We start from the raw sequence: 24,234 nt of genomic DNA, 5'->3' as shown, positions 1-24,234 counted from the left end.
CTCAAACTCCTGGCTTCAAGCAATCCTCCTGCCTAGGCCTCCCGAAGTGCTAGGATTATAAATGTAAGCCACCATACCTGGCCCAGATAATATTTAAAGCAGGGATTCTTAATCCAGGGTCTAAATGACACCTTACCATTGTATTTAAAACTTGGTGCATGGCTGGGCACGGTGGCTCACCCCGTAGTCCTAGCACTCTGGGAGGCTGAGGCGGGAGGATTGCTTGAGGTCAGGGGTTTGAGACCAGCCTGAGCAAGAGTGAGACCCTGTCTCCACTAAAAATAGAAAAATTAGCCGGGTGTGCCTGCAGTCTCAGCTACTAGGGAAGCTGAGGCAGGAGGATTGCTTGAGCCAAGGAGTTCAAGGTTGCTGTGAGCTAGGCTAACGCCAGGGTATTCTAGCCCAGGCAACAAAGCGAGCCTTCTTCTCAAAAAAAAAAAAAAAAAAAAAAAAAAAAAGTTGGTGTATAACATCTTTCTGGGGTAAAGGGTTTCCAGTTGCTAAATCATATTCACAAAACCATTTGTGACACATTTAAAAGGGTCTAATACATCAGTGGACTATTTTAGTTTCCCCCCATAGTACTGAATCACTTCATAAACAGGAATAAAATTCAGAGTCATGAAATACTTGAGATCCTACTACTTGCCAGACTAATCCTATTTTTGCCACTAACTACTCTGACAAAATTTCAGTACAGACAGAGCTGGTTTTCCAAAAGGAATACTTATTGAAAAAAATAAACTGAAATATCAGCATATTTTAAAAATTCAATTTACAGATTCAGAATCAATTTTAAAATCTGAAAATGAGTGAGATTAACCTAACAATGCAACCTCTAACCCTCTAGTAGTTCCTTTACCTGACCTAAACTCTTTCTGAACTTGATTTTTAAAAAGATAGAATAGTACATTTAGTTCAAGACAGACATGATGACACTGCTTACAAATAGTAGCAATATTTTATTTTCCAAAATCTGTGATATGTTGCGATACAATGGGAATAACCCTGCATTAGAATTAGAACCTGAGCAACACTCACAGCTTCACTGTCCAATATTTCTGTGACCTTTAGCAAATTATTCAACCTCTTTGATCTTCCTCATTGGAAAAGGGGACAATCCTGCCTATGTCAGGATTATAAGATTATTATGGATCTTATAATAGTTCTCTTATTGAGCTTATTATGTGTCAGGTACAACACTAAAGCATTTTTTATACATAACTCACAACTATCATATGAGGTAGGAAGTATCTCCATTTAAAAGATGAAATTCATCCTGGGTGTAGAGGTTCATGCCTGTAATCCCAGCACTTTGGAGGCTGAGATGGGAGGATTGTTTGAAGTCAGGAGTTCAAGAGCAGACTGGGCAACCTAGTGAGACCCCATCTCTATTAGCCAGGCACTGGAGGCTAAGGCAGAAGTATTGCTTGAGACCAGGAGTCTGATCTTGCAGTGAGCTAAGATGATGCCACTGCATTCTAACTGAGGTGACAGAGCAAGTCCCTGTTTCCAAAAACAAAAAGAAAATGAAGTTCAGAGAAAATGGGTTTAAAAATCACATAGCTGGAAATTAATGGAATTCAAAAACTTTGTCTAAGTCTAAAGACACAGTCCTGCTACTATGTCATATATGAAATGTGAACCAATTCTACAAGAATACAAAGTTCTTAACCACTGGATTCCCAACTTTCTCTCTTTATTTCTCTAAGTGTGTCTAGACCCCTAGATAAGAGACCTCTCCCCATCTGATTTCAAAGATTCCTTCTCAGCCTTGTCTCAAACCACGACCCAGAAAGCTCCTCTACCCAACCAATCTTTCCAACCTAATCACTCACTTTCTCTATTTTTGCCCCTGAGTTACAGTTCTAAACGCGGAGAACTCATTACAAATTCATGTTGTGATTTAAATACAGCACTCACAATTGTAGAAATCCCTTTCTTGTATACTCATTTGTATATCTGCCACCAGGACTATAAGGTTGAACCCCCAACATTCTCAATTTTATTGGATTATTTTGCCAATTAGGAAATAGATACAATAAGATATGGCCATTTTCATCTCAGCGATGTTCTTGTAACCAAAACCTAGCATATTCTCAACCTTATCTTGCTGGATATGAAAGCCATTTACTTACTGACTGGCCTTCCTTCCCTTACTGAACTCTTGTTTTCCATTGGTTTGAAAGACAAGGCATTTTTCTGGTTCTCTAGCTTTCTAATTGCTTATTCTTCTGCTTTGCTGGATCTTCCTGATTATCAACACCTGATCCATCGGCAGGCCCTGTCAATTCTACCTTCTCTGTATATCTTAAAATCCATCTACCTCTTTTCATCTCCATCACCCTAATCCAATCCAGCATTATCTCTTGCTTGGACTATGCAGCAATCTCCCTACAAGTTTCCCACTTACTGCCTCTCTTCAACTCCACAGACTGATATTCAGTATTTTGGATCATGACATTGCTATGCTAAAAACTCTTCAAAAGCTTTCAACTGCACTTTAAGAATCCACACTAAAGATAGCGACCATCACATAGGCAGCACTCAACCAGATATTACTGGATGAATGAATAAATATGCACAGGTCAACAAGGCTGTCTTAAGCTCTGTTCCTTTTCTTTTCTCAATTTATATCTACTCCCTCAATGGATGTCCCCTCTTGCAGCTTAAAATTCATTTGATGACTCTTTTCTTTTCAGAGACAGAGTCTTGCTATGCTGCCCAGGCTGGTTTCAAACTCTAGGCCTCAAGGAATCCTCTGCCTCAGCCTCCCAAGTAGCCGAGACTATAGGCACACACCCGTGCTGGCTTTTGATGATTTTTAAATTAGAATCTCTCCTACCAGAACTCTAACCCTACCTCTAAACTCACTATAAGACCATTCTATTTGTTTTACTGTAACTTCAAAGCACAGAACAGTTATAGTATGCTATCGGTTATGCCAATAAAAGGGAAACTATATATGCAATTGTGTGCATATTTGTTTATATATGTATAGGAAAATACTTAAGACGACACTTAAGAAAGTGGTAATGTGGGAGGCCTCTAGTAAGGGAAATTGTATGGGCAAAGTCTGTGGTGGGAAGAGACTTCATTATGTATCTTTTGAATTTTTAATGATGCTAATGTATTATACATTCATAGTAAGTTTTTTTTTTTTTTTTTTAAAAAAAGCAAGCCTCAGGGCTGGGCACAGTGACTCACACCTGTAATCCTAGTACTTCAGGAGGCTAAGGTGGGAGGATTGCTTGAGGCCAGGAGCTAGAGACCAGCCTGAGCAAGAGGGAGACCCCGCCTCTACAGAAAACAGAAAAACTAGTGGGGCACAGCAGCCCACACCTGTAGTCCCAGTTACTAGGTAGGCTGAAGAAGAGGATCGCTTCAGCCCAGGAATTTGAAGTTTCAGTGAGCTGATGACACCACTCTAGCCTGGGTGACAGAGTGAGACCGTCTCAAAAAAATAAATTAAATAAATAAATAAGCAAGCCTCAAACCAAATAAGTAACATAAACCTGCTTGACTTCCCACTTTTTGGAAAGAGCCATCATTTTCCTAGTCCCAAGACTCAAAAACACTACCAGTGACCTTTGATTCCTTCTCTTTACTATCTCATCATTCACCGAATCTCCCAGCACTTTCTTGAAAATACACTGGAGCTCTGTTCCTTCTTTTCAAGTCCATTTATCACACTGGAACAGAGTTTCATCTTTTTTGTATCTTAATTATTACAAAAGGTCTTGCTACCCAAAGCTCTTCTGCTTCACCCTGCTCCCCTATTATTCATGACATTGCCATGAACTCATTTCTCTAAACACCGTATCACTTTCATCATTTTAGGCCTCTGCGCAAGAACCTATAATGGCTCCCTTCTCTTTAGCAAAGCGAGCTGTTAAATAAGAAATCTCTGCTGCAAACAGGTGTCCCTTTTGTAGCAGTGTACTATTTCCTTCCCTACCACAGTTCGTTCAGCAACCACCACCACCAAGAGCGAAGTTTTTCTTGATGATTCCTGCTTATATCAACCTCTCCCTTCTTTAATTGTCTACTGCTCAAGTCTGTGGAATACAATTTACTTTTCATAATATATTGTGTTGAAAACACCTGTTGTATAATCTCAGTCAAAAATCTTAATCTTTTTGTACCTTAGTTGCCTAATCTGTGAAATGCATTCCTTTAAATGAGGACTCGGTTAAACACTTTATCAGCCATCTTATTCTGTAAGTGTTCCACCTGTTTTTTGTCTACCAATAAAACGGAAATGAGGACTCTCCTAAACTGAGTGACACACAACTGTGTTAAATCTAATAGTTATACATCCCTATGATTCTATTTATTTATTTTTTAAGAGATGGGGTCTCACTATGTTCCCTAGCCTAGAGTACAGTGACTATTCACAGGCATGATCCTGGTGCATGATAGCCTTGAACTCCTGGCCTCATGCAATCCTCACACCTCAGCCTCCCAAGTAGCTGGGACTACAGGTGTCAGCCACCATGACTGGCTTTGACTCTGCTTTTGATGTGGTCAAGATCATGAGACTAGGCCAGGCTCGGAGGTTCACACCTGTAATCCTGGCACTCTGGGAAGCTGAGGTGGGAGAATTTCGTGAGCTCAAGAGTTTGAGACCAGCCCAACCAAGAGTGAGATCTTCTTTACTAAAAATAGAAATATTAGTCAGGGGTGGTGGTGCACACCTGTAGTCTAAGCTACGTGGGAGACTGAGGCAGGAGGATTGCTTGAGCCCAGGAGTTTGAGGTTGCAGTGAGCTATGATGACGCCACTGCACTCTAGACTGGCCAACAGAGCAACAAGACTCTGACTCAAAAAAAAAAAAAATCATGGGACTGATTTTAAATGACTTAAAAATCTAACACACATACCAGGCACTTTATTTCATGTTGTGTTGTAGTTATTCTTTTATCTTTCCAACATGTTTATTTTTTTCCCCTGAAGACCTCATTTTAACCTAAGCAACGTGTGGTTAAATACTTAACAAGTTTATTGCTAAGTATCTTCTCCTTCCCATTAACTACTTCATTAGTGTGCACAGTAAGGAAGAAAGTGATGTGAATCAATGATGACCTTTTCACTGTTCAGTCATTTGATACATTGAACTCCACTCATTCTAACTTACTTCAAGCCCACAATTCAGTACTTCGCGTCTGAAAAAAAAAGATGTATTCTGAGCACATAATTTAGTACTTGGCTCATTTTAAAACTATAATGTTAAAAGAATGTTATCTATTCCCTTTTGAATTTATTCGATGTATTTTAATATAGCAAAATATCCTATAAACATCTCATTCACTCACTCAAGATTTTTGTTAAAAATCCACTAATGAAAAAAAATTAAAAAAAAAACAAAAAACAACCCACTGCTGGCTAGCAGTGGCTCACACCTGTAATCCTAGCAGTCTGGGAGGTCAAGGTGGGAGGGAAGATCACTTGAGGTCAGGAGTTTGAGACCAGCCTGAGCAAGAGCGAGACCCTGTCTCTACTAAAAATAGAAAAACTTAGGTGGTGGTGCATGCCTGTAGTCCTAGCTATTCAGGAGGCTGCGGCACGCGTGAGCCCAGGAGTTTGAGGTTGGTGTGAGCTAGGCTGACACCATAGCACTCTAGCTCAGGTGACTCTGTCTCAAAAAAACAAAACAAAACCCACTACTGTAGTCCCAGCTGTTTGAGAGGCTGAGGCGGGAGAATCCTTTGAGCCCAGGAATTTGAGGCCAGCCTGGGCAACAAAGCAAGAACCCTATCTCTAAAACAATAAAAATCTTAAAAATTTAAAAAGCCACTAATGAACAATGTATTTCCTGTAAATTTAGGAAATGGATAACTTTCTAGACTAATTCATTGAATAACTTAAATTATGACATTTTAAAAAGGATAATTCTAACAAACAGAAAATTTTAAATGTATTCAGAAACCCCAATTTGTGTAACTTGGTAAAAGGTACAAAATGAACAAGATTTGGGGTACAAATATGAAAAAACAAATCTATTTCAAGGAAACTAAGTTTAACATAAACCCTAAATAGCTCTCTGATTTCTATTTAAAAAGTTCATCCAATTTAAATAAAGAAAATAAAACGGGTGACCCTATTCACACAGGTTTTTCATTTTTATATACAAAGCTTTTTCATATTCTTCTCATTTACCAGAGTTCTATTCTACACCTAAATGTTATTTACTTAAAAAAAAACTCAATTAAAAAAAAAACAATTAAAAAAAGCCCGAAGAGTATTTAAATGTGATTAGTTACAGAAAACATTTCCAAATGATGGTGTAAATTTTTTTTAAAGAAAGTATTTTTTTCCAATACTTTATAGATACTTTATATACAAAAAAATGCCATTTATCTAGAGCCAATTTTCTAGTAGTAAATATTACACAGGAAACTATGTCCAAACATTTCTAAAATATTCACAGAATCATTGTGTATTTTTAATGTTGGGGACTATCCTATATATGAACCTTTGCCAAAATGTGATCTTTCCAAAGTAACAACAGCTAATGGTCTTATTTACCATCTGAGAAGAACTCATATTATAACCAAATTTGTGGGGAACTGCTTATGACATAGTCACATTTAAGAACAAAGTTCCTGATAATTTTATATTCATGCAGGTAAGGTAAAAAATGATAATAAAATGTTAGTATTTCTTTCTCCCCAAACAAGCAAACAAAAACAAACCAAGAGTAACCATCTGCCTGGCTGATTTAGAAAAATTTACTTAAATGTCTACCTTAAAATATTTAAGGTGTAGGAAACATCTTCAGGTGTTCAATTCAGGACAAATGTTTAATTTGATTCTTCACCAAAAAGAACACATGACATTTTCTAAACAGAGGAAAAAGCTACTAATTGAATATGGAAAATTTTAAAATAGTTCAAAGAAATGACTAAGAATGTATTGCATACATAAAACAATTATTTAACAGTAAGACTTTACTATTAATAAACTGTGCAATAAACAATTTTATTCCTCCAACTATGAAGTATTTGTTTCTGGGCATCCAAATTTTCATAGACCTTGAAGAAAGTAGGCATTGTTGCTGTAAATATCATCCTAAAATAATTTGTTTTCCTTCAAAAATCTCTGCCATATTGACTTTACATACCACACACACACACAAAAACTGGAAATAATCCAAATGTCTAACAACAGGTGTATATCATACATCAGAGTACCATACAGTGTTTAAAAAGAAAACTAGATCTACATTGTTAACATGAACAAATCTTCAAAATAAATGTGTGAAAAATGCAAGCTGCAGAATACATGTAAGAGTATGATACCAATTGTGTAAAGTTTAAAAACACACAAAAGACTACATATTATTTATGGATACATACATATGCAGAAAAGGTATAAAAGCATGTACAGAAAGAATACACATCAACTTCAGAATAGTGGTTACCTATGAGGAGGATGGAGAATGGATAGAATGGGATGGATACATAGAGGCTTTAAACTCTATCCATAATGTTCAACATTACAAAAAGATTTGAAACAGTATGATATAATGTTAACATTGTTAAATCTGGTGGTGTTACAGACACCAATTATATTATTCTCTGTACTTTCCGATTTTGAGATATTTCATAATAAAAATAAAAACATTTACAGAAAAAAAAGGTTGAATCACTACTACCATTTTCAGATTAATTAGGCATGCTAAAACACAGCACAGGTTTTCTTTCCCAAATAAGACAATAAATATTAACAGAAAATGTTACATAATTGGCAATGTACACTTTCATAAAGTATCCATTGATTACTATATTTAAAAAAAATACAATAATTAAAAACGCTTCTACTTCAAAACTTCTACCTTTACTTGAGTCAAAGGATCTAATTTCACACCACAAATAGGCTTTCCTTGCTTTAAAGAGTATCCCTTTGAATTTTCTTTTATGCCATTCCTTTAAGCGTGATTCAGAATAAAAGATTTAGAGTACAGCGTACAGAAGAGATCTGGCTAACTACAGTTAGATAAGACTAATGAATACATTGTATTCTAACATAAACTAACAGTGGCTCAATTCAAAGGTCATAATAAATTATTGCCAGCACAAAAAACTTTCACTTTTCAGTCTGAAACTTTTAACCTGCAAAGAAAATACACATGGTCTGTAACTTTGTTTACTGAACATGTTTTTTCTTGTCAGGAAAGCTTTCCCATCTTTGTCAGATTAATACTTCTTGATCACAGATGAAGTCTTTCAAATTAAAGATAAACAACTACTTGCCTGTTGTTTCTGATATGCAGTGTTTGGATTTATCTTTGATTCCAAGAGTAGTGATCCTGAAAGATAAAAAAAATAATATATTGTAAATCTCAAATGATAAAACCCTGAATAAAAATATACATTAAAAAAACCACCGAACTTTTCATGTCTCTTCAGCCAGACATCTGAAGTAATAAAATGTATTCCAATTCACATTTTCTTTCCAGGTGTACGCTTCTTACTTAATTTAGAATATTTCATTCTATTCCGATAAACCTTTAAAGAAGAAAATTCACCTAAAACCAACATTCAGACCATGAAGATGAGAACAGATGACTATTAAATTTTACTGAAATGAAAATTTTAAGGTCTAAATGACTACTTGAAGCCATCTTTTTAATAAAGGTTTATTGCATTCCCAGTTTAACAAATAAAACACATTACAAAGAACCCCCCATGACAGGGATCTAAATACTTAGTACACAAATTACAGTGCTGCATTTATCCTTTTCTCATTAAGAACAAAAGAATACCTTATGTAAGAATAAATGCCTGTGACTATTTAAAATAAAAGAGAAAGTGCAAGAATACAAAATATGCCAAGAATAAAGGTGGTTATTTTTCTATTAGCTGCACATATCAGTTGCTCAAATCGAGACATTTAGGTGACACTGTAAAAAGTGTTTTAATTACGACTCTACATTTTATAGTTTTAAAATATTTTACAATAAAACAACAAATACGAGTTCACAATCTGCTTTGGTGTCCTAACTTGCTCAGACTCTAAGGTATTCACTTTTTCATAGCACCTTCTACAAAGGCAGCCTGGAGGGATCCCAGACTAAAGATGTATGTGCTTGTGCGTACATGTATCGTGGCAACAGTCAGCAATAACTCCAGGAAAAGGTGCCTTTTGGTTTTCCCTAGCACCTGTCGACCGTAGCAACCGGGGCCCTCAGGGAAAATACAGTGAGAAAGGACACTCAGAAAAGTTTCACTAAATCTTTAGTATTAGACGAATAATGGGTGAGAAAATAAATAAAGGGGGAGGGGATGTTAGCTTCCTAGAGTGAGCAGTCACTACGTAGTCTCTCCCTACTTCCTCCGTCTCTCTCACACCCTCCCCTCTTCAAAAGGAGGAACTGGAGAGGAAGGAGTCAAATCCTTAACAGGCATGGGAGGCGGGGAACAGAATCTGCTTCACACAGAGGGTAAACCCGGACAGTTTGTTTTTACCGTAGATAAGAGCAAGCTCAAGACCAATGCGCTGTCCCAAGAGGTGGTAGTAACAGTAACCGGGCCCAAGGCCTGAACCCCAGGCTGTGCCCCAATCAGACGCACTGTCCCCTATCCTACCGTTCCAATAACCTTACCGTCAGACTCTGCCCGAACCAGGAGCGACATCCCTTTGAGCTCCTCCACATAAGTGGAGGAGACATGCCCAGTGCCTCGGTCGTCCCATTGCCGGTCTTCGTTCAGGGTATAGACCTTTACTCGCCGCCGCGTATCCGACATGGTGGCTACTGTCCCCTCTGCTCCAGCCGCCGCCTCCTCGCTCACCTCGTCCACTCCCCTCACTCCTGAGAGACGGTAGCGGCGGTGGTGGCGGTGGCGGTGGCGGCGGCGGCTGCGGCTCCGAAGAGGCCCGAGTTCACCATGGCTCCAAAGGTTCAGCCACGAGAAAAGATGACAAAAGCCACCGAGACACCCCCGCCCGGAGCCCCTGTTACCTCTCACTTCACTCCCGCATACACCCACCCCCCTCCTCCCTTTCCCCCCTAGAGCTCGCTCGCTCTCCCGCTGCCGCCACCGCCGCCGCGGTAACTACTACAGGTCCGCCATCTTGTAACCCGACTCTCTCTGCCTTTCTCTTCCTCCTCCAGCAGGCTCACACGGGCTGTCCTAGCAGGGGCTACGGCGGCCGACGGGCCCAACGAACAGACCTCCGCTTCTGCACGCGCTTCACAGGCCGCAATGCTCGGCACTCTCGCGAGGAGGGGTACGCGACTCAGATGGGAGGGCCTAAGTGGGACTTCCTCCTCTCTCGGCCCCGCCTCCTAACCCGGGATCTCGGTGGAGCGGAAGGTTCTCGCGATTTGCCCGTCTCCGCTTGCGTCAGGAGACGCTTCTCTGTGGAAGATCGCAGCAGAGTCGCGGTAGGGGTTTCGCTGGGTCGCTGCTGGCGTCTGGCGTGTGACGTGTGCCAGGACTCAGCTCTGAAGACAAAGCAAACCGGGGAAGTACGCAGCCTTGAACGAGACTAAGCAGGAGCAAAATTTGTTGCATTCCTTAATGGCAGGCTTACCGTGTCAGCCAATAAGGGGGTGGGGGAGTTTAAACCTCTGTCTGTAAAGACGAAGGAATGTTGAGTCTTTTCAGCTGAATCGAAATCCACTAAAACTTGCTATAGAATCTGTTAGAATTAAACAGCTGCTCAGGAAGTGTCTGGACGCTAAAATCTCCAGGCGATTTTACTGTCATACAAAAGTCTGTTGACAATTTCCTAATTTCCTATTTCCCGCCAAACCGTTTCACCGTCTGGCTCTTAGTAGCTGGCCATTGAAAAGCATACTCTTCGCTTCGGGAGAATACAGTGCTCTTACCGTGTTTGCAACCTCAGAAAATCTGCAGATAAGTTTAGGGAAGCGGCGGAGAGCTACCTTCCTAATACATCTACGAGCATCGTATTGATATTTTAGTTTCTTGAGGGCATTTCCTGCATTATCTATAGACAGGTCTTGTGCACTGAATAACCGAAGGAAGAATTCTCTCGGCATTCACGCTAATTGTCACACATTGTGCAGTGGATACGAGTCACGCGCTGGGCATAGTAGCGTTGTCTGTCGTTTATTTCAATCTACGTTCGTTCTTGGGAGAATCTCTTTATTCGTTCTTTAATACAAGCTCAGCTTGTTCAGCCGTCAGTCCTGTACAACCCAGTAGCCTGAAAAGTGAAAACCGGGCGAGGTGCGCACGTTGACCCTGCAGTGCACCTTGGGAGTTGTAGTCACAACTTATCAATGGTCTTGTCAAAACGTGTTTATGTTTTGACTAGACGGCTTATGTGTGGACACCCTTCAGCAGTACACTAAAACACGTGACGGTGTCTTACACAGAGCAGGCGCCTGATGAAAAATATAATACATTCTAATTAAAAAAATGGATTCATAGTTTATTTTAATCTACAGGGGACCTCAGAAAATGAGTTAAGTCATTATAATAATACATAAAAATACAGCCCAATAATTGCTGTGATTGACGTGGACAAAATGCATTTTGAGCCCAGAGAATAGAACATTTCTGTCTTGGAAGTTGTACACCCTGGCCTTCTGGGCTCAAGCTCTGCCTCAGCCTCCAGAGTAGCTGGGACTACAGGTGCGTGCCACCACGCATACATAAAGGTATCTTATTATTAAAAATCGGTCAAATTAGCTCCCTCAACTTATAATATCTGGTAACCGTTCTGAGGAGATAGGTACTGGCTTTGAAAATGGCATGTTCCAGTTTGTGAGCCGTAAGATGACTAAGGGTATATTGTCACTAGTGTATATAAAGAAAAAAAAAGATCTATAGGAAGAGATCCATTATAATAGCATATATAATTTATTATTTCTAAGTTTTTCAGATGTTTCAGAATTATAGAAACAACAGGGTAATCTTTCCTAAGATGTATAAATGATTTACTTTTAATAATAAATATTTATTGATTTGTAATGTAAATAAGATTAAAAGAATATGAGTTGCTCTTGAAACAAAAAATGGCACGTGTAAATGAGCATTTTAATACAAATAATTAGAATATATTTATACTATGTATAAATCTACACATCAGAAGATACTAAAATTTTTCTCTACAGCATATCACCCTAGAATTCTCTTTAAAAAAATCACTAGGAAGAATTAGATGATGTCTGTGAAATAGGTTCTCCCATAACAATACTGCTTCTGTCATTTAAAGTTTTGACAACAGTTGTAGCTGGAGACTGAAGCACTTTACGAGAAAGCCTCATTCTTCCATCCGCTGGATCACGTCCGAAGTATTTCACCTGTGTCAAAGAAATAGATCTACTTTTAAAGTCATAGCACATTGAGTGACATCCAAATTAAGACACTTAAATTTACATGGACCAGACAGGCAATGATTGTTTTTACTTATTCGCTGAAAGCACAGCTTAGTGCTAAGTGGAGGTATACACTTAATATTTATAATTTGGTTAAGTAATTATTATAAAAAAAGAGGGGCATTTAGTTGTCCAATTATAATCTGTTAAACTCATCTGTGCCTTTTTATTCTCTCCAGGCCAAGTCCTATATTGGAAGAACAGTCAAAGCCATGGGGAATGACTCTAGACAAGGGCTTTTTGAGCCTAACTGTGCTACAAATTATACAAGATTATGCTTAGGTCACTCAGATATTCACTACTGCTCAAAAACCCATCACATTAGTGTTTATTTGGCTTCACCTTGAAAAATGAAAAGTCAGGGGAAACGTGGTAGGTTTAAAGTCCTTTCTGATGTTTAAAAAACAAACAAAAACACAAAAAAACCTTATGCAGTCTTAGTTCTCATTTTTCCCTGGAGGCTACTTGAACAATGGGACTATGGACTGGGAATAAACTAGAAGCCTTAGTTACCCAGGTCATGAGTATTAGGTATAACTGGAACAGAATGTGGTGCAGCCAAAGAAACCCAGATTGGCAATGACTTCTTTTCATCCACTCATAAAGGACTACAAAAAAAAGATCAATTTCATTATCAGAATTCCAGGCCTGAACATGGCTCACAGCAAATTCAAAAACGTTCAGCCTCAAGTAGTGGAGAAACAAAGTCTTGACTCCTCAAAGATAAAATTCAAAGTCTTCAGTAAAGTTAAATTACCAGACTTCTCATGTCTGTCTGCAAATCACTGAGTCTGCAAAGCCAACCCCGACCTATACAAGAATTTTTTTCTTTTTCTTTTTTTTTCCTGTTCATGTATTTTTTAAAAGCTCTGAAGATGACTGCTGTTTTACCTGAACTGTAAGCTACGTGAGGGAAAGAATCGTGTCTTAAATCCTTTATGAGTCTGTTTAAGCAATCATGAGGTTAAAAAAGAAGCACTGAGCAGGGTGCTGTGGCATAGCAGTCCCAGCTACTTGGGAGGCTGAGGTTGGGGGATTATTTGAGCCAGGAGTTTGAGGCCTGGGCAACATAGTGAGAAAAAAATGCATATAAATAATATACATCATAGATGTTGATTCTATTCTTTCAACTTACTTTTTGAAAAAAATAATTGAAACTTCAAGTACAACTAACAACTTTAAGGCTAAAGGGTTGAACACAGACAGGTACCTGAATTTCTTGGCCAACTTCTAATCCCAGGGCAGTGGGGTGTTTAATCTGAAAGAAAACATAATGTATTAGTTGATGTACATAATTACCTAATGTCCATGGAAGTACAGATTTTTCCCTAAGTGGAAAACAGCTTTATTGATTTTTCTGTTTGTAAAATCTGTTAATTACAAAGATTTAAAACATATATTCAGAAGAATGTAAAAATTATCCAAAACCCCTCTACTTGAGATAACTACTATTAACACTTCAATGAGTATCCCTTCAAATTTCTATTTAGTAAGTTTATATTGCATTTATAAAAGTGGACCTCTCGGTGCTTTCTGTTTTATAATTTGCTCATTTTTCATTCAATAATAGGTTAAGGACGTCTTTTGCAATTAATATGTGAAGGATTACAGTTAAGCATTCAAACTGTATAAATTATTTAACCAGGCTCCTAAAGATGATCATTTAATTTGTTTTAAATTCCAATGCTGCAAATGTTAATGATTGGTGAATCTAGTTGAAAGGTATATAAGTGTTCAGTGTATTATCCTTTCAACTTTTCTGTAGGCTTACAATTTTTCAAAATAAAAACTTGAGGAAAAGTTACAGTATAGCACTGATCATGTATTCATCTACTCTAATTATCCTCTCAGAAAAAAGTCCTACATGTGGAACTTCTAGGTTGATAGACTTTTACCAAACACCTTCTAAAAAGTTTGTCCCAATCTATCTATACTCCTATAATAATGAATGGAAATGTCCATCTTTTTTCCTATCGACACTGGGAATTTTCAACTATCTGAAAGTTCAAATTATCTTGATTTTATTTGCCTTTTAAAAAGTTGCTGTTGATCTTGAGTATCTTGGTTGGCTTTTTAAAAAAATGATTTGTCTGTTCATGTTCTTTGCTCATTTTTCTATTGATAATCATCATTCTTACTGATCCGCAAAAGCCCTTTGTATATTAAGCCTCTGTCATATGTTATAAGCATTCTTCTCTTAGATTATTGATCATCTTTCAACCTTATTGTGATTTTTGCCATTTAACTTTAAAAAATTATGAGGTCAAATTTTATCAATTTATTTATATTTTTGGTTTTGATATCATGCCGAGAAAGTTTTCCCCAGTACTAAAATTTCAGTTTTTTTTTTTTTTTTTACATTTATCTCTTTGATCCAGATAGGATTTTGGTATAAAAATGAGCAGAGATCCTGCTTTAAGATAATCAGCTGTACCAATATGATTTATTAAATAAAGTTTATTTCTTCACTGACTATAATACAACTTTCAGTATGTAATATAGTCCCATGTCTACAACTGGGTTTATTTCTGGTCCCTTTTTTCTGTTGTATGAATTATATATTTTTGAGCCAGTAATATACTGTTTTATTCTCTATAACTTTAGATTATATTTTAATATATGGTAAAATAGACACTCCTATTACTTCCCTCATTGTTTTCTTGAATTATCTTATATTGTTATTCTTTCAGATGTATGAATTACAACAAAAATTAAATTTAAAACCTTTTGCCAGTAGCATCTCTGCCATTTTTGTTTTGTCTTTAGGCTAGCGATAGGTAAAGTGTACAAATCTCACCAACCTAAGTAATTTCAATACGGTTATTTTAAGGTAGTTATAAACCTTTTTACCTTCCGTTGATCAAGTTGTGTGTTATGAAGTAGTACTGCAGTCATATTTGGATATAATTTTACCATTACTCCACTGTCTCTACAAAAAGGAAATAAAAAGCCTGGTTAAAACAGTAAGTACCTGTATATCAACTGATAGATAAAACTGATTATGTTTTCATAGGAGAAAAAAGTAAAAAAAAGAAAAAAAAAATCAACTCTAGTGTATGTTTTTAAATATAAAAAGTGTAATTACCTAAAACAGGTACTTACTTTTCCATTGAAAATACACCCTATGTTTACATACTTGTGAATCAAAGGACAAAAGAAAGAAAAAATGTGCAGTAAAAAAGCTTTTAGAATATATATTCTTGTTCTATATTTCTCTTCATAATTTCTAAACATTTTTGAAATGACATTAAATATTTTAAAATAGTGCAGAATATCATTAACATATTAGGTAGTGATTTACAGAAGGTGGTTAGGTAAACTGAGATACTTATTTCATTAAAAAGCTTCTTGGCCTTTTTTTCTCTAATCTACTAAAATAAGCCATCCCATTTCTTTTTACCTGCAATATTAAACAAATTATCCCATTGTCTTTTATTATTCATTTCAAGTAGCTTTGAGCATTCTTGCTGCATCAGAAAATCTCCTTTTTTTCTTCAGGGGATTTTCTGATCTTCAAAGTATAATCTTTTTAGTTGGTAAAAAAAAAAAAAAAATGCTTCCGGGTTGAAAATGGCATTTAAAAATATGTGCTAATTAAGCATTAAGTAGTATTACTATCTTTCGAACAAGCCACCAAAGCTAGGCATGGTAGTGTGTGTCTGAGCCTGGGAATTCTAGTCAAACCTGGGCAACATAGTGAGACCACATCTATAATGATAATAATAATAAACAAACATATTTTAAAAAAGGAAATATTGCTAAGTCTATCTTAGGCCTGTTTATTGATTGTTTATTGGGAAATTTTTTTTTTTTTTTTTTTTTGAGACAGAATGTCACTCTGTTGCCCTGGCTAGAGTGAGTGCTGTGGCGTTAGCCTAGCTCACAGCAACCTCAAACTCCTGGGCTCAAGCGATCCTACTGCTTCAGCCTTCCAAGTAGCTGGGACTACAGGCATGCGCCACCATCCTCGGCTAATTTTTTCTATATATTTTTAGTTGTCCGATTAATTTCTTTCTATTTTTAGTAGAGACGGGGTCTCGCTCTTGCTCAGGCTGGTCTCGAATTCCTGAGCTCAAATAATCCGCCTGCCTCGGCCTCCCAGAGTGCTAGGATTACAGGCGTGAGCCACCGCGCCCGGCCTGGGAAAATTAAAATAGTAGAAAATTTGGTTAAAGAAAACAATTTGTCTTCCCCTCCATAGTATAATTAAAAAAAAAACACAATTTAGTTACAAGAATTTATTATAATTATAACCACAGAAACATGTTACTGAAAATCTACAAACTGGTATAAAAAATAAAATATACCTTAAAAAATAATATATAATTATTATTATATGGTAACTGACATATAATCTAAATAGCTTATAATTTCAAAGTAAATAAAACAAATGTGAAATTAACCTGGGCTTATAATATAAATCTTTTAAAAACCAACATAGAATATTACTTGATATTACCTGATTTCAGTTATTGTGGCGGTATACACTGCTCCAAATTCTAATTGCTGCTCCTGCTGTAAGTACAAAATAAGCCATAAGATTCATAAAACAGCAACAAAAAGTAGAAAAAGCAACTATTATAGGGTCTATACTTACATCATCTTTGCAGATTTCAGTAATGAAGTCTCTTGCCTCATGCATAGCACCAGGGGTTGGTGCAAATATAGAATATGTTTCTTCATCCACCTGACTAATAGTTACACCTTTTAAGGAGATAATTTAACATATTAAAGTTAACTTGCTCATTCCAGTGGAGACTAGTCTTAAAAGCAGATGTGAGAACACCTGGAAGCAGCTGGGCAGAGCTATGCCATGTTTAGTCATTGATTTAGGAATGAAGAGATTCATTCACCAACAGACATACACTAAACACTTGCTATGTATCTGGCATTGCATTGGGCCCTGGGGATATAATAGTGAACCAACATCCTTGCTTTCTTGGAGCCTACCGTCTGGTGGGATCAAATATATCAGTACTAGTTTTGAAGGGTCTCGTTTTGCTCTCTTAATTATGAGTAGAAACTATACGAGAACCCTCTCTTCACCCTTTTCTCTTTTTCCCTCTTACCCCTTGGATGAGGGATGAAATCATGTCAGTTTCTCAGTCTTAGAAACTAGCTAAAGTGACTCTGCTTCTCACCTTCCTTAAATAGCCTCAAAGCTGGTAAGTATTAATACTAGGTAACCCAAACACTACTTCCAGAAAAAATAAATTAAAGCACGCTATTTCTACATATACTCTGTAAATAAGAGTCTAAATAAAATTAAGTGAAAGTAGCAGAAGTAATAGTAAGAAACAATTAGAGCATAACTCCTCTAACATGAAAAACTAAAAATTATTCTAGATGTTCAATTTTTAAATGTTACGAAAAAACCCAAAAACCAAAAATCAAATTAAAAAAACCCTTGATGAATTCTTGGTCATCCTTCCTGAATACAGTTAAGGACCATCATTTGCTGATTTATTAAGAGGCACACAGAAAACTCACAGTCCAGACATGTCACACCTTTTTCTCCTGGTCTTTCTCTCATTTCTGAAATATGAGGTCTGTCCGGAAAGTATCCAGGCATTGTTAATATAATGAGAACAACGGCTAGATATTTTCCAGACAGACCTCATGTGCGTGTGCGTGCGCGCGCGCGCGTGTGTGTATTTAAAGCAACACAGCAGAGATGAAAGAGCAAACTTATATGATCCAGAATTTTTTTATTTTTTTAAGAGACAGGGTCTTGTTCTGTCACCCTGTGGTGTGATCACAGCTCGGTGAAATCTCAAACTCTTGGGCTCAAATAATCCTCCTGCCTCAGCCTCCCAAGTAGCTAGGTCTATAGGCATGTACCACCACACCCAGCTTACTAAAAAAAAAAATTTTTTTTTTCGAGGTTCGGTCTCTCTGTTTTGCCCAGGTTGGTCTCAAACTCCTAGCCTCAAGCAATCCTCCCACCTTGGCCTCCCAAAGTGCTGGGATTATAGCCATGAGCCCCTGTGCCTGGCCTGATCCAGCATTTAATGAAAAACCTTAAACTTCATACAACTCTTACCTGTTTCAGCCTGAAGTTTTTTTAGATGATATCCACCTGGTCCAACAAATTTTGCTCGTTTTGATAATGGGACCTGAACAGTTTCTGAAATATAATACAGACAAATATTTAAACAATTCAAACCTCAACCATGTCCTGATCACTCAGGATTTTTTTTTTCCCTAGACACATGTAAAAATATTTCAGTATAAAATAGAAAAAAGTTTGTTACTTGAATGACAGAAAAATGTCCAAGAATATCCCCCAAATTTAAAGTATTTTAACTATAAAAGTATTTAGAATATTTTTATTTTGCATATGGGGTAAAAACATTTAAAAACAGTAAAATACATTCATATATTTATGTTTACCTTTCTATGATCAGTAATAATTTTAATGTATTACCTACAACAGGTCCATTTTCTTTTCTAGATGCTCGAGGTTTTGAAATAGTTTTATTCATTATCTGTAATATCTCCTTCTTTGCCACTAGAAGAGATAAAAACATAATCAAAGTTATAACTACAGAAAATAAATGTGATCTGAAATAGATGCATGCTTAGTTTTTAAGGAGTAAAATCCAAACTTTTTTTAGCTTAATAATCAAAGCTCTCCACAACCCAATTACCTTGAAAATTCACTCCTACTTTCTTTTTCCGTAAGTCCTATCTTAAGAGAGTTAATTAATTTATAAAAACTGAAATTTCACTGGTCATCTATTTTGGTGGTTAGTCATGTGCCCAATAAGTTAACACTTTGCAATCTAAGTTAAGTTATATGAAATTCTATTTTTTAAAGCACTATTTTATAATAAGCCTAATGGGAATTATAGAAAATAATGAAAGAGAATCAGGCACACTGTCTTACCTGAAGCTTGCTGAATGGCCTCCATTACAATTTTTATTGGTATTCCAGGTAATTTAATATCAGCCTAACATAAAAAAGTCAAAATATTATATAAGTATTTGTTTATTACATAATTTAAATACTACAAAAGTAAAAAAAAAATGGGTTTTAAAAAATACCTGTAATGCAGTTATTCCCTTATTAGTGCCGGCTATTTTGAAATCCATGTCACCATTGTAATCTTCAATTCCCTTCAGAAATTTAAGAAATTATAATACAGTTTTAAACAAAAATAAAATTCACCCATACTCAATACAGAAGAATTTCAAAAAATAGCTTTAGAAGTAAACCATATCCTCTAAGACCAAATACAAAGAAATATCTCCTACATTAACTATTGCTTCCAATTTGTGACTTTTTAAGCTACAGATATTTTCACTAGAAATGTCACTTTATTTTTAGGTTACATGTACCTCTCTGTAAATGCATAAAGATTAATTTACAATTATCCTAAACCGAGCCATTATGGATATTTATACTGTAATACATATTTTAAAGTCACATCCTATAAAGTCCGATGCAAAGATGCAGAGGAGGAAAGTAAGAACAAGTACCTCTATTCCTTGAGTACTAGCATTCTTCTAAGCACATGATACCTGTAAAGTACGTACAGTCTTCACCATCAAATATTTAAAACTGGGAATATACTTGCCAAAATATCGGTCAGCAAACGATAATCTTCTATTTCACCCTTCTCAGGATCATTTTTGGTGACCAATCCTATTGCTACACCTGCGACAGCAGATGAAATTGGAACTCCTATAATTGGAAAAAAGTACTTTCATATGTAATGTGTATACCAACCCAACACACATATTTGTCATTCTGTTGACATTTAATGTATGTGGATGATGTTCTGTGAATTGACAGTCACCAAAGCTGAGTTGGAAAGGTCTTAAGAGGTCATCTGACTACCTCATTTCTTTTTGAGCATATAGTAAATAAAGCTACTTAAATGAACTTTAATAGGTAATCACTATATTCAGCAAAAACCTCTAGAATAATAGCAAACTTCATAACTCTTAAATTATCTGCTGCTGGCCAGGTGCGGTGGCTCACGCCTGTAATCCTAGCTCTCTGGGAGGCCGAGGCGGGTGGATTGTTTGAGCTCAGGAGTTCGAAACCAGCCTGAGCAAGAGCGAGACCCCGTCTCTACTAAAAATAGAAAGAAATTAATTGGACAACTAAAAATATATAAAAAAAACTAGCCGGGCATGGTGGCGCATGCCTATAGTCCCAGCTACTCGGGAGGCTGAGGCAGGAGGATCGCATGAGCCCAGGCGTTTGAGGTTGCTGTGAGCTAAGATGACGCCACGGCACTCTAGCCCGGGCAACACAGTGAGACTCTGTCTCAAAAAAAAAAAAAAAAAAGATTATCTGCTGCTTTGCTTTTGATGCCTTCTTTTTTTTCCTCTTGTTGAAAAGTTACAAAGTGTTTGGTAAATTCTTCCACCCTGAACCCCAGTCCATCTTTAATGTATTCTTCCAGAAAATTTCTGTGCACAAGTATAAATGTAAACATAATCTTCTCTTTACTCATGGCAGCATACCACATCCATTAACTATTCTGTACCTTGCCTTTTTCACTTGATAACATATTTAGGATATTGACACATGTCACCACACAAAGCTCTACCTCATTCTTTTGAATTGTTACATAGTTCTCCCCATATATATGTTTTGGTTTTAATTTTATATTTTTAAATGACAAATAATAAATTGTACATATTCATGGGGTACACAGTGATGTTTCAATACATATAATGTAGTGATCAGATTAGATAATTAGCATATCCATCCTCTCAAACATCATTTCTCTGTGTTGGGAAGAGATGACATCCTCTTTCTAGCTATTTGCAACTATGTATTATTGTTAACTATAGTCATCCTAGGGTGGTATAGAACACTAGAACTTAAACTCCTCCAATCTAGCTGTAATTTTGTATCCTTTAAAAATCTCTCCCTTCTTCCTAGCCTTCCCAGACTTTAGTATCCTCTGTTCTACTTTTTACTTCTATGAGATTATTTTTTAGCTTCCACATACGAGTGAGAACATGCAGTGTTTAATTTCTGTTCCTGGCTTATTTCACTTAACATAACATCCTCCAGTTCCATCCATGTTGCCACAATGACAAGATTTCCTTCTTCTTTATGGCTGAATAATATTCCTTGGTGTATACCTACTACATTTTCTTTATCCACTCATCTGTTGTTGGACACCTAGGTTGATTCCACATGTGGGCTACTATTGTGAATAGTGCTGCAAATGAACATGGGAGTACAGATGTCTCTTCAATATAATGATTTCCCTTCCTCTGGATAAACTCCCAATGGTGGGATTGCTGGATCATAGGGCAGTTTTATTTGTAGTTTTTTGAGGGACATCTATAATGTTCTCCATAGTGGCTGTACTAGTTTGCATTCCCACTGTTTGTGGGATTTCCCTTTTGTCTGCATCCTTGCCAGCATTTGTTATTTTAGGGCTTTTTGATAATAGCCATCTTCACCGGGGTGAGATGATACCTTATTGTGGATTTGATTTGACTTTTCCTGATGAGTACTGATGTTGAGCATTCCTTCATATATTTGTTGGCCATCTGAATGTTTTCTTTTTAGAAACTTCTGTTTAGATCATTTGCTCATATTTTAATTGTTTTTTTTTTTTTTTGGCTGCTGAGATGTTTGAGTTCCTCATATAAATCTCCTGTTAGATGGGTAGTTGGCGAATATTTTCTCCCATTCTGTAGGTTGTCTTTTCACTCTGTTGATTGCTTGCTGTGCAAAAACTTTTTAGTTTGATATAATCCCATTTTTTTTTTTTTTTTTTACTTTTGTTGACTATGCTTTTGAGGTCTTATTCATATTATATTTTCCCAGACCAATTTCCTAAAGTGTTTTCCCTATGTTTCCCTCTAGTAGTTTTATCGTTTCAGGTTTTACATTTAGGTGTTCAATACATTTTGAGTTGATTTTTATATAGGGTGAGGTGGGGGTCTAGTTTCATTCTTCAGCATGTGGATATCCAGTTTTCCCAGCATCATTTATTAAACAGACTGTCCTTTCCCCAATGAGTGTTCTTGGCACTTTTTTCAAAAATCAGTTGACTGTAGATAATATGGATCAATTTCTGGGTTCTCTATTCTGTTCCATTGGTCTATCTGTCTATTTTTATGCCGGTACCATGCTGTTCTGGTTACAATAGCTTTGTAATATATTTTGAGGTCTGGTAGTATGATATCTCCAGCTTTGCTTTTTGCTCAGGATTGCTTTGGCTATTCAGGGTCTTTTGTGGTTCACACGAATTCTAGGATTTTTCCTTTCTTTCTTTTTTTGGAGAGACAGTCTTGCTGTGTCACCCCAGCTAGAGTGCAGTAGCGTCATCATAGCTCTCTGCAACCTCAAACTCCTGGGTTCAAACTATCCTCTGGCCTTAGCCTCCCAAGTAGCTGGAACTACAGGTGTGTGTCACCATGCTCGGCTAATATTTTTCTGTTTTTAGTAGAGACAGGGTCTCACTCTTGCTCAGACTGGTCTCAAACTCTTGACCTCAAACGATCCTCCTGCCTTGGCCTCCCAGAGTGGTAGGATTACAGGCATGAGCCACTGTGCCTGGGCTCTTTTTCTATTTCTATGAACAATGTTATTGGTATTTTGATAGGGATTGCATCAAATCTGTAGATTGCTTTGGGCAGTATTGTCATTTTAACAATAATAATTGTTTTGATCCACAAGTATGGGATGTCTTTCCATTTGTTTGTATCCTCTTAAATTTCTTTCATCAGTGTTTTGTAGTTTTCCTTATAGAGGTCTTTTACCTCCTTGGTTAAATTTATTCCTTGGTATTTTATTTTCTTTGTAGCTATTGTAAATGAGATTGAGTTCTTGATTTCTTTTTCAGCTAGTTTGCCGTTAGTGTATAAAAATACTGATTTTTGTATATTAATTTTGTGTCCTGCAACTTTACTGAATTTATCCATTCTTAAAGAGTTTTTTGTGGTCTTTAGGTTTTTCTATGTATAAGGAGGTCATGATATCTACAAACAGGCATGGTTTGACTTCCTCCTTTCCAAGTTGGATACCCTTTATTTCTTTGTCTTGCCTAACTGCTCTACCTAGGATTTCCAGTTCTGTGTTGGATAAGAGAGGTGAGAGTGGGCATCCTTGTCTTGTTCCAGTTCTTAGAGTAAACTGTCAGCTTTTCCCCATTCAGTAAGATGTTAGCTGTGACTCCCTGTATATTTTTATCAGCCACACATAGAAGCGGGATTGCTAAGTCAAAAAGTATTTGTATTTGTTACACTGTCAAAACTGCCTTCCAAAGACAGCATTTTAAACTTTTACCAGCAGTGTATGTAGGTGCATGGTATTCTATATTCTTGTTAAACCTTTTGATCTTTGCCAATCTAAAGGGTTATTTAGATTATTTTTAATTTATTTTTTATGAGAGGTTGAATATATTTTTATGTTTATAAACATATTTATTATTATTTCTTTTTTTGAGAACTGCCTGTTCATGGGATTCAAACATTTTTCTGCTTAGTTGGTAGACTTTTCTTTATTTTCTTTCAGCATGGACAGTAGATTTTTATTAAAAAATATAAATATATTAAATAAAATGCAAATATATTATTTTTTTGTTGGCTTTGTTTATGGTGATTTTTTTCTGTGCAGAATTGTTAAAGTTTATACAATCATGGTTCCTGGATTTTGCTTAGAAAGATTTTTCTTCTCCAAGATTTTGATACAATCTTCCATGTTTCATTTTTTTAAAAAAATGTTTAAGTTTTGATCACTTGGAACTTATTTTGGTATAAAGGAGTGTGCTAAGGAACTCACTTCATCTCTCTAAGTAATCTGACCTGCACTTATGATTTTAACTACCACTTACATTGTCGATAACTTAAAAATCTATCCCTTCTGCCTCGTTCTTTCTGCCAAGCCCTGGATCTGT

General features: G+C 36.5%; 2 protein-coding genes across 4 annotated transcripts in view; both read right to left on the bottom strand.

The window, feature by feature from the left end:
* Positions 1 to 10,237, bottom strand: part of SMEK2 (SMEK homolog 2, suppressor of mek1 (Dictyostelium)) — an 89,946-nt gene extending 79,709 nt beyond the window's left edge. For all 3 annotated transcript variants that reach the window (XM_012649864.1, XM_012649866.1, XM_012649865.1), the window contains exons 1-2: positions 9,608 to 10,237; positions 8,256 to 8,311 (exon numbers count right to left, since the gene is read on the bottom strand). In XM_012649864.1, coding sequence (XP_012505318.1) covers positions 8,256 to 8,311; positions 9,608 to 9,749 — 198 coding nt within the window. In that variant the 5' untranslated portion in view covers positions 9,750 to 10,237. The remainder of the gene's footprint in view (positions 1 to 8,255; positions 8,312 to 9,607) is intronic.
* A 1,660-nt stretch (positions 10,238 to 11,897) lies between these two features.
* PNPT1 (polyribonucleotide nucleotidyltransferase 1) overlaps positions 11,898 to 24,234 on the bottom strand; it is a 41,895-nt gene continuing 29,558 nt past the window's right edge. The window contains exons 16-25 of the mRNA XM_012649836.1: positions 19,936 to 20,042; positions 19,403 to 19,474; positions 19,245 to 19,308; positions 18,783 to 18,866; positions 18,399 to 18,482; positions 16,953 to 17,059; positions 16,815 to 16,870; positions 15,206 to 15,284; positions 13,566 to 13,613; positions 11,898 to 12,280 (exon numbers count right to left, since the gene is read on the bottom strand). Coding sequence (XP_012505290.1) covers positions 12,125 to 12,280; positions 13,566 to 13,613; positions 15,206 to 15,284; positions 16,815 to 16,870; positions 16,953 to 17,059; positions 18,399 to 18,482; positions 18,783 to 18,866; positions 19,245 to 19,308; positions 19,403 to 19,474; positions 19,936 to 20,042 — 857 coding nt within the window. The 3' untranslated portion in view covers positions 11,898 to 12,124. The remainder of the gene's footprint in view (positions 12,281 to 13,565; positions 13,614 to 15,205; positions 15,285 to 16,814; positions 16,871 to 16,952; positions 17,060 to 18,398; positions 18,483 to 18,782; positions 18,867 to 19,244; positions 19,309 to 19,402; positions 19,475 to 19,935; positions 20,043 to 24,234) is intronic.

This window comes from Propithecus coquereli, unplaced genomic scaffold (assembly GCF_000956105.1).
Source record: "Propithecus coquereli isolate 6110/MARCELLA unplaced genomic scaffold, Pcoq_1.0 Scaffold305, whole genome shotgun sequence".
Classification (NCBI taxonomy): Eukaryota; Metazoa; Chordata; class Mammalia; order Primates; family Indriidae; genus Propithecus; species Propithecus coquereli.
Note: the sequence above shows the minus strand (reverse complement) of the source record. Positions and strands in the feature narration are given on the sequence as shown.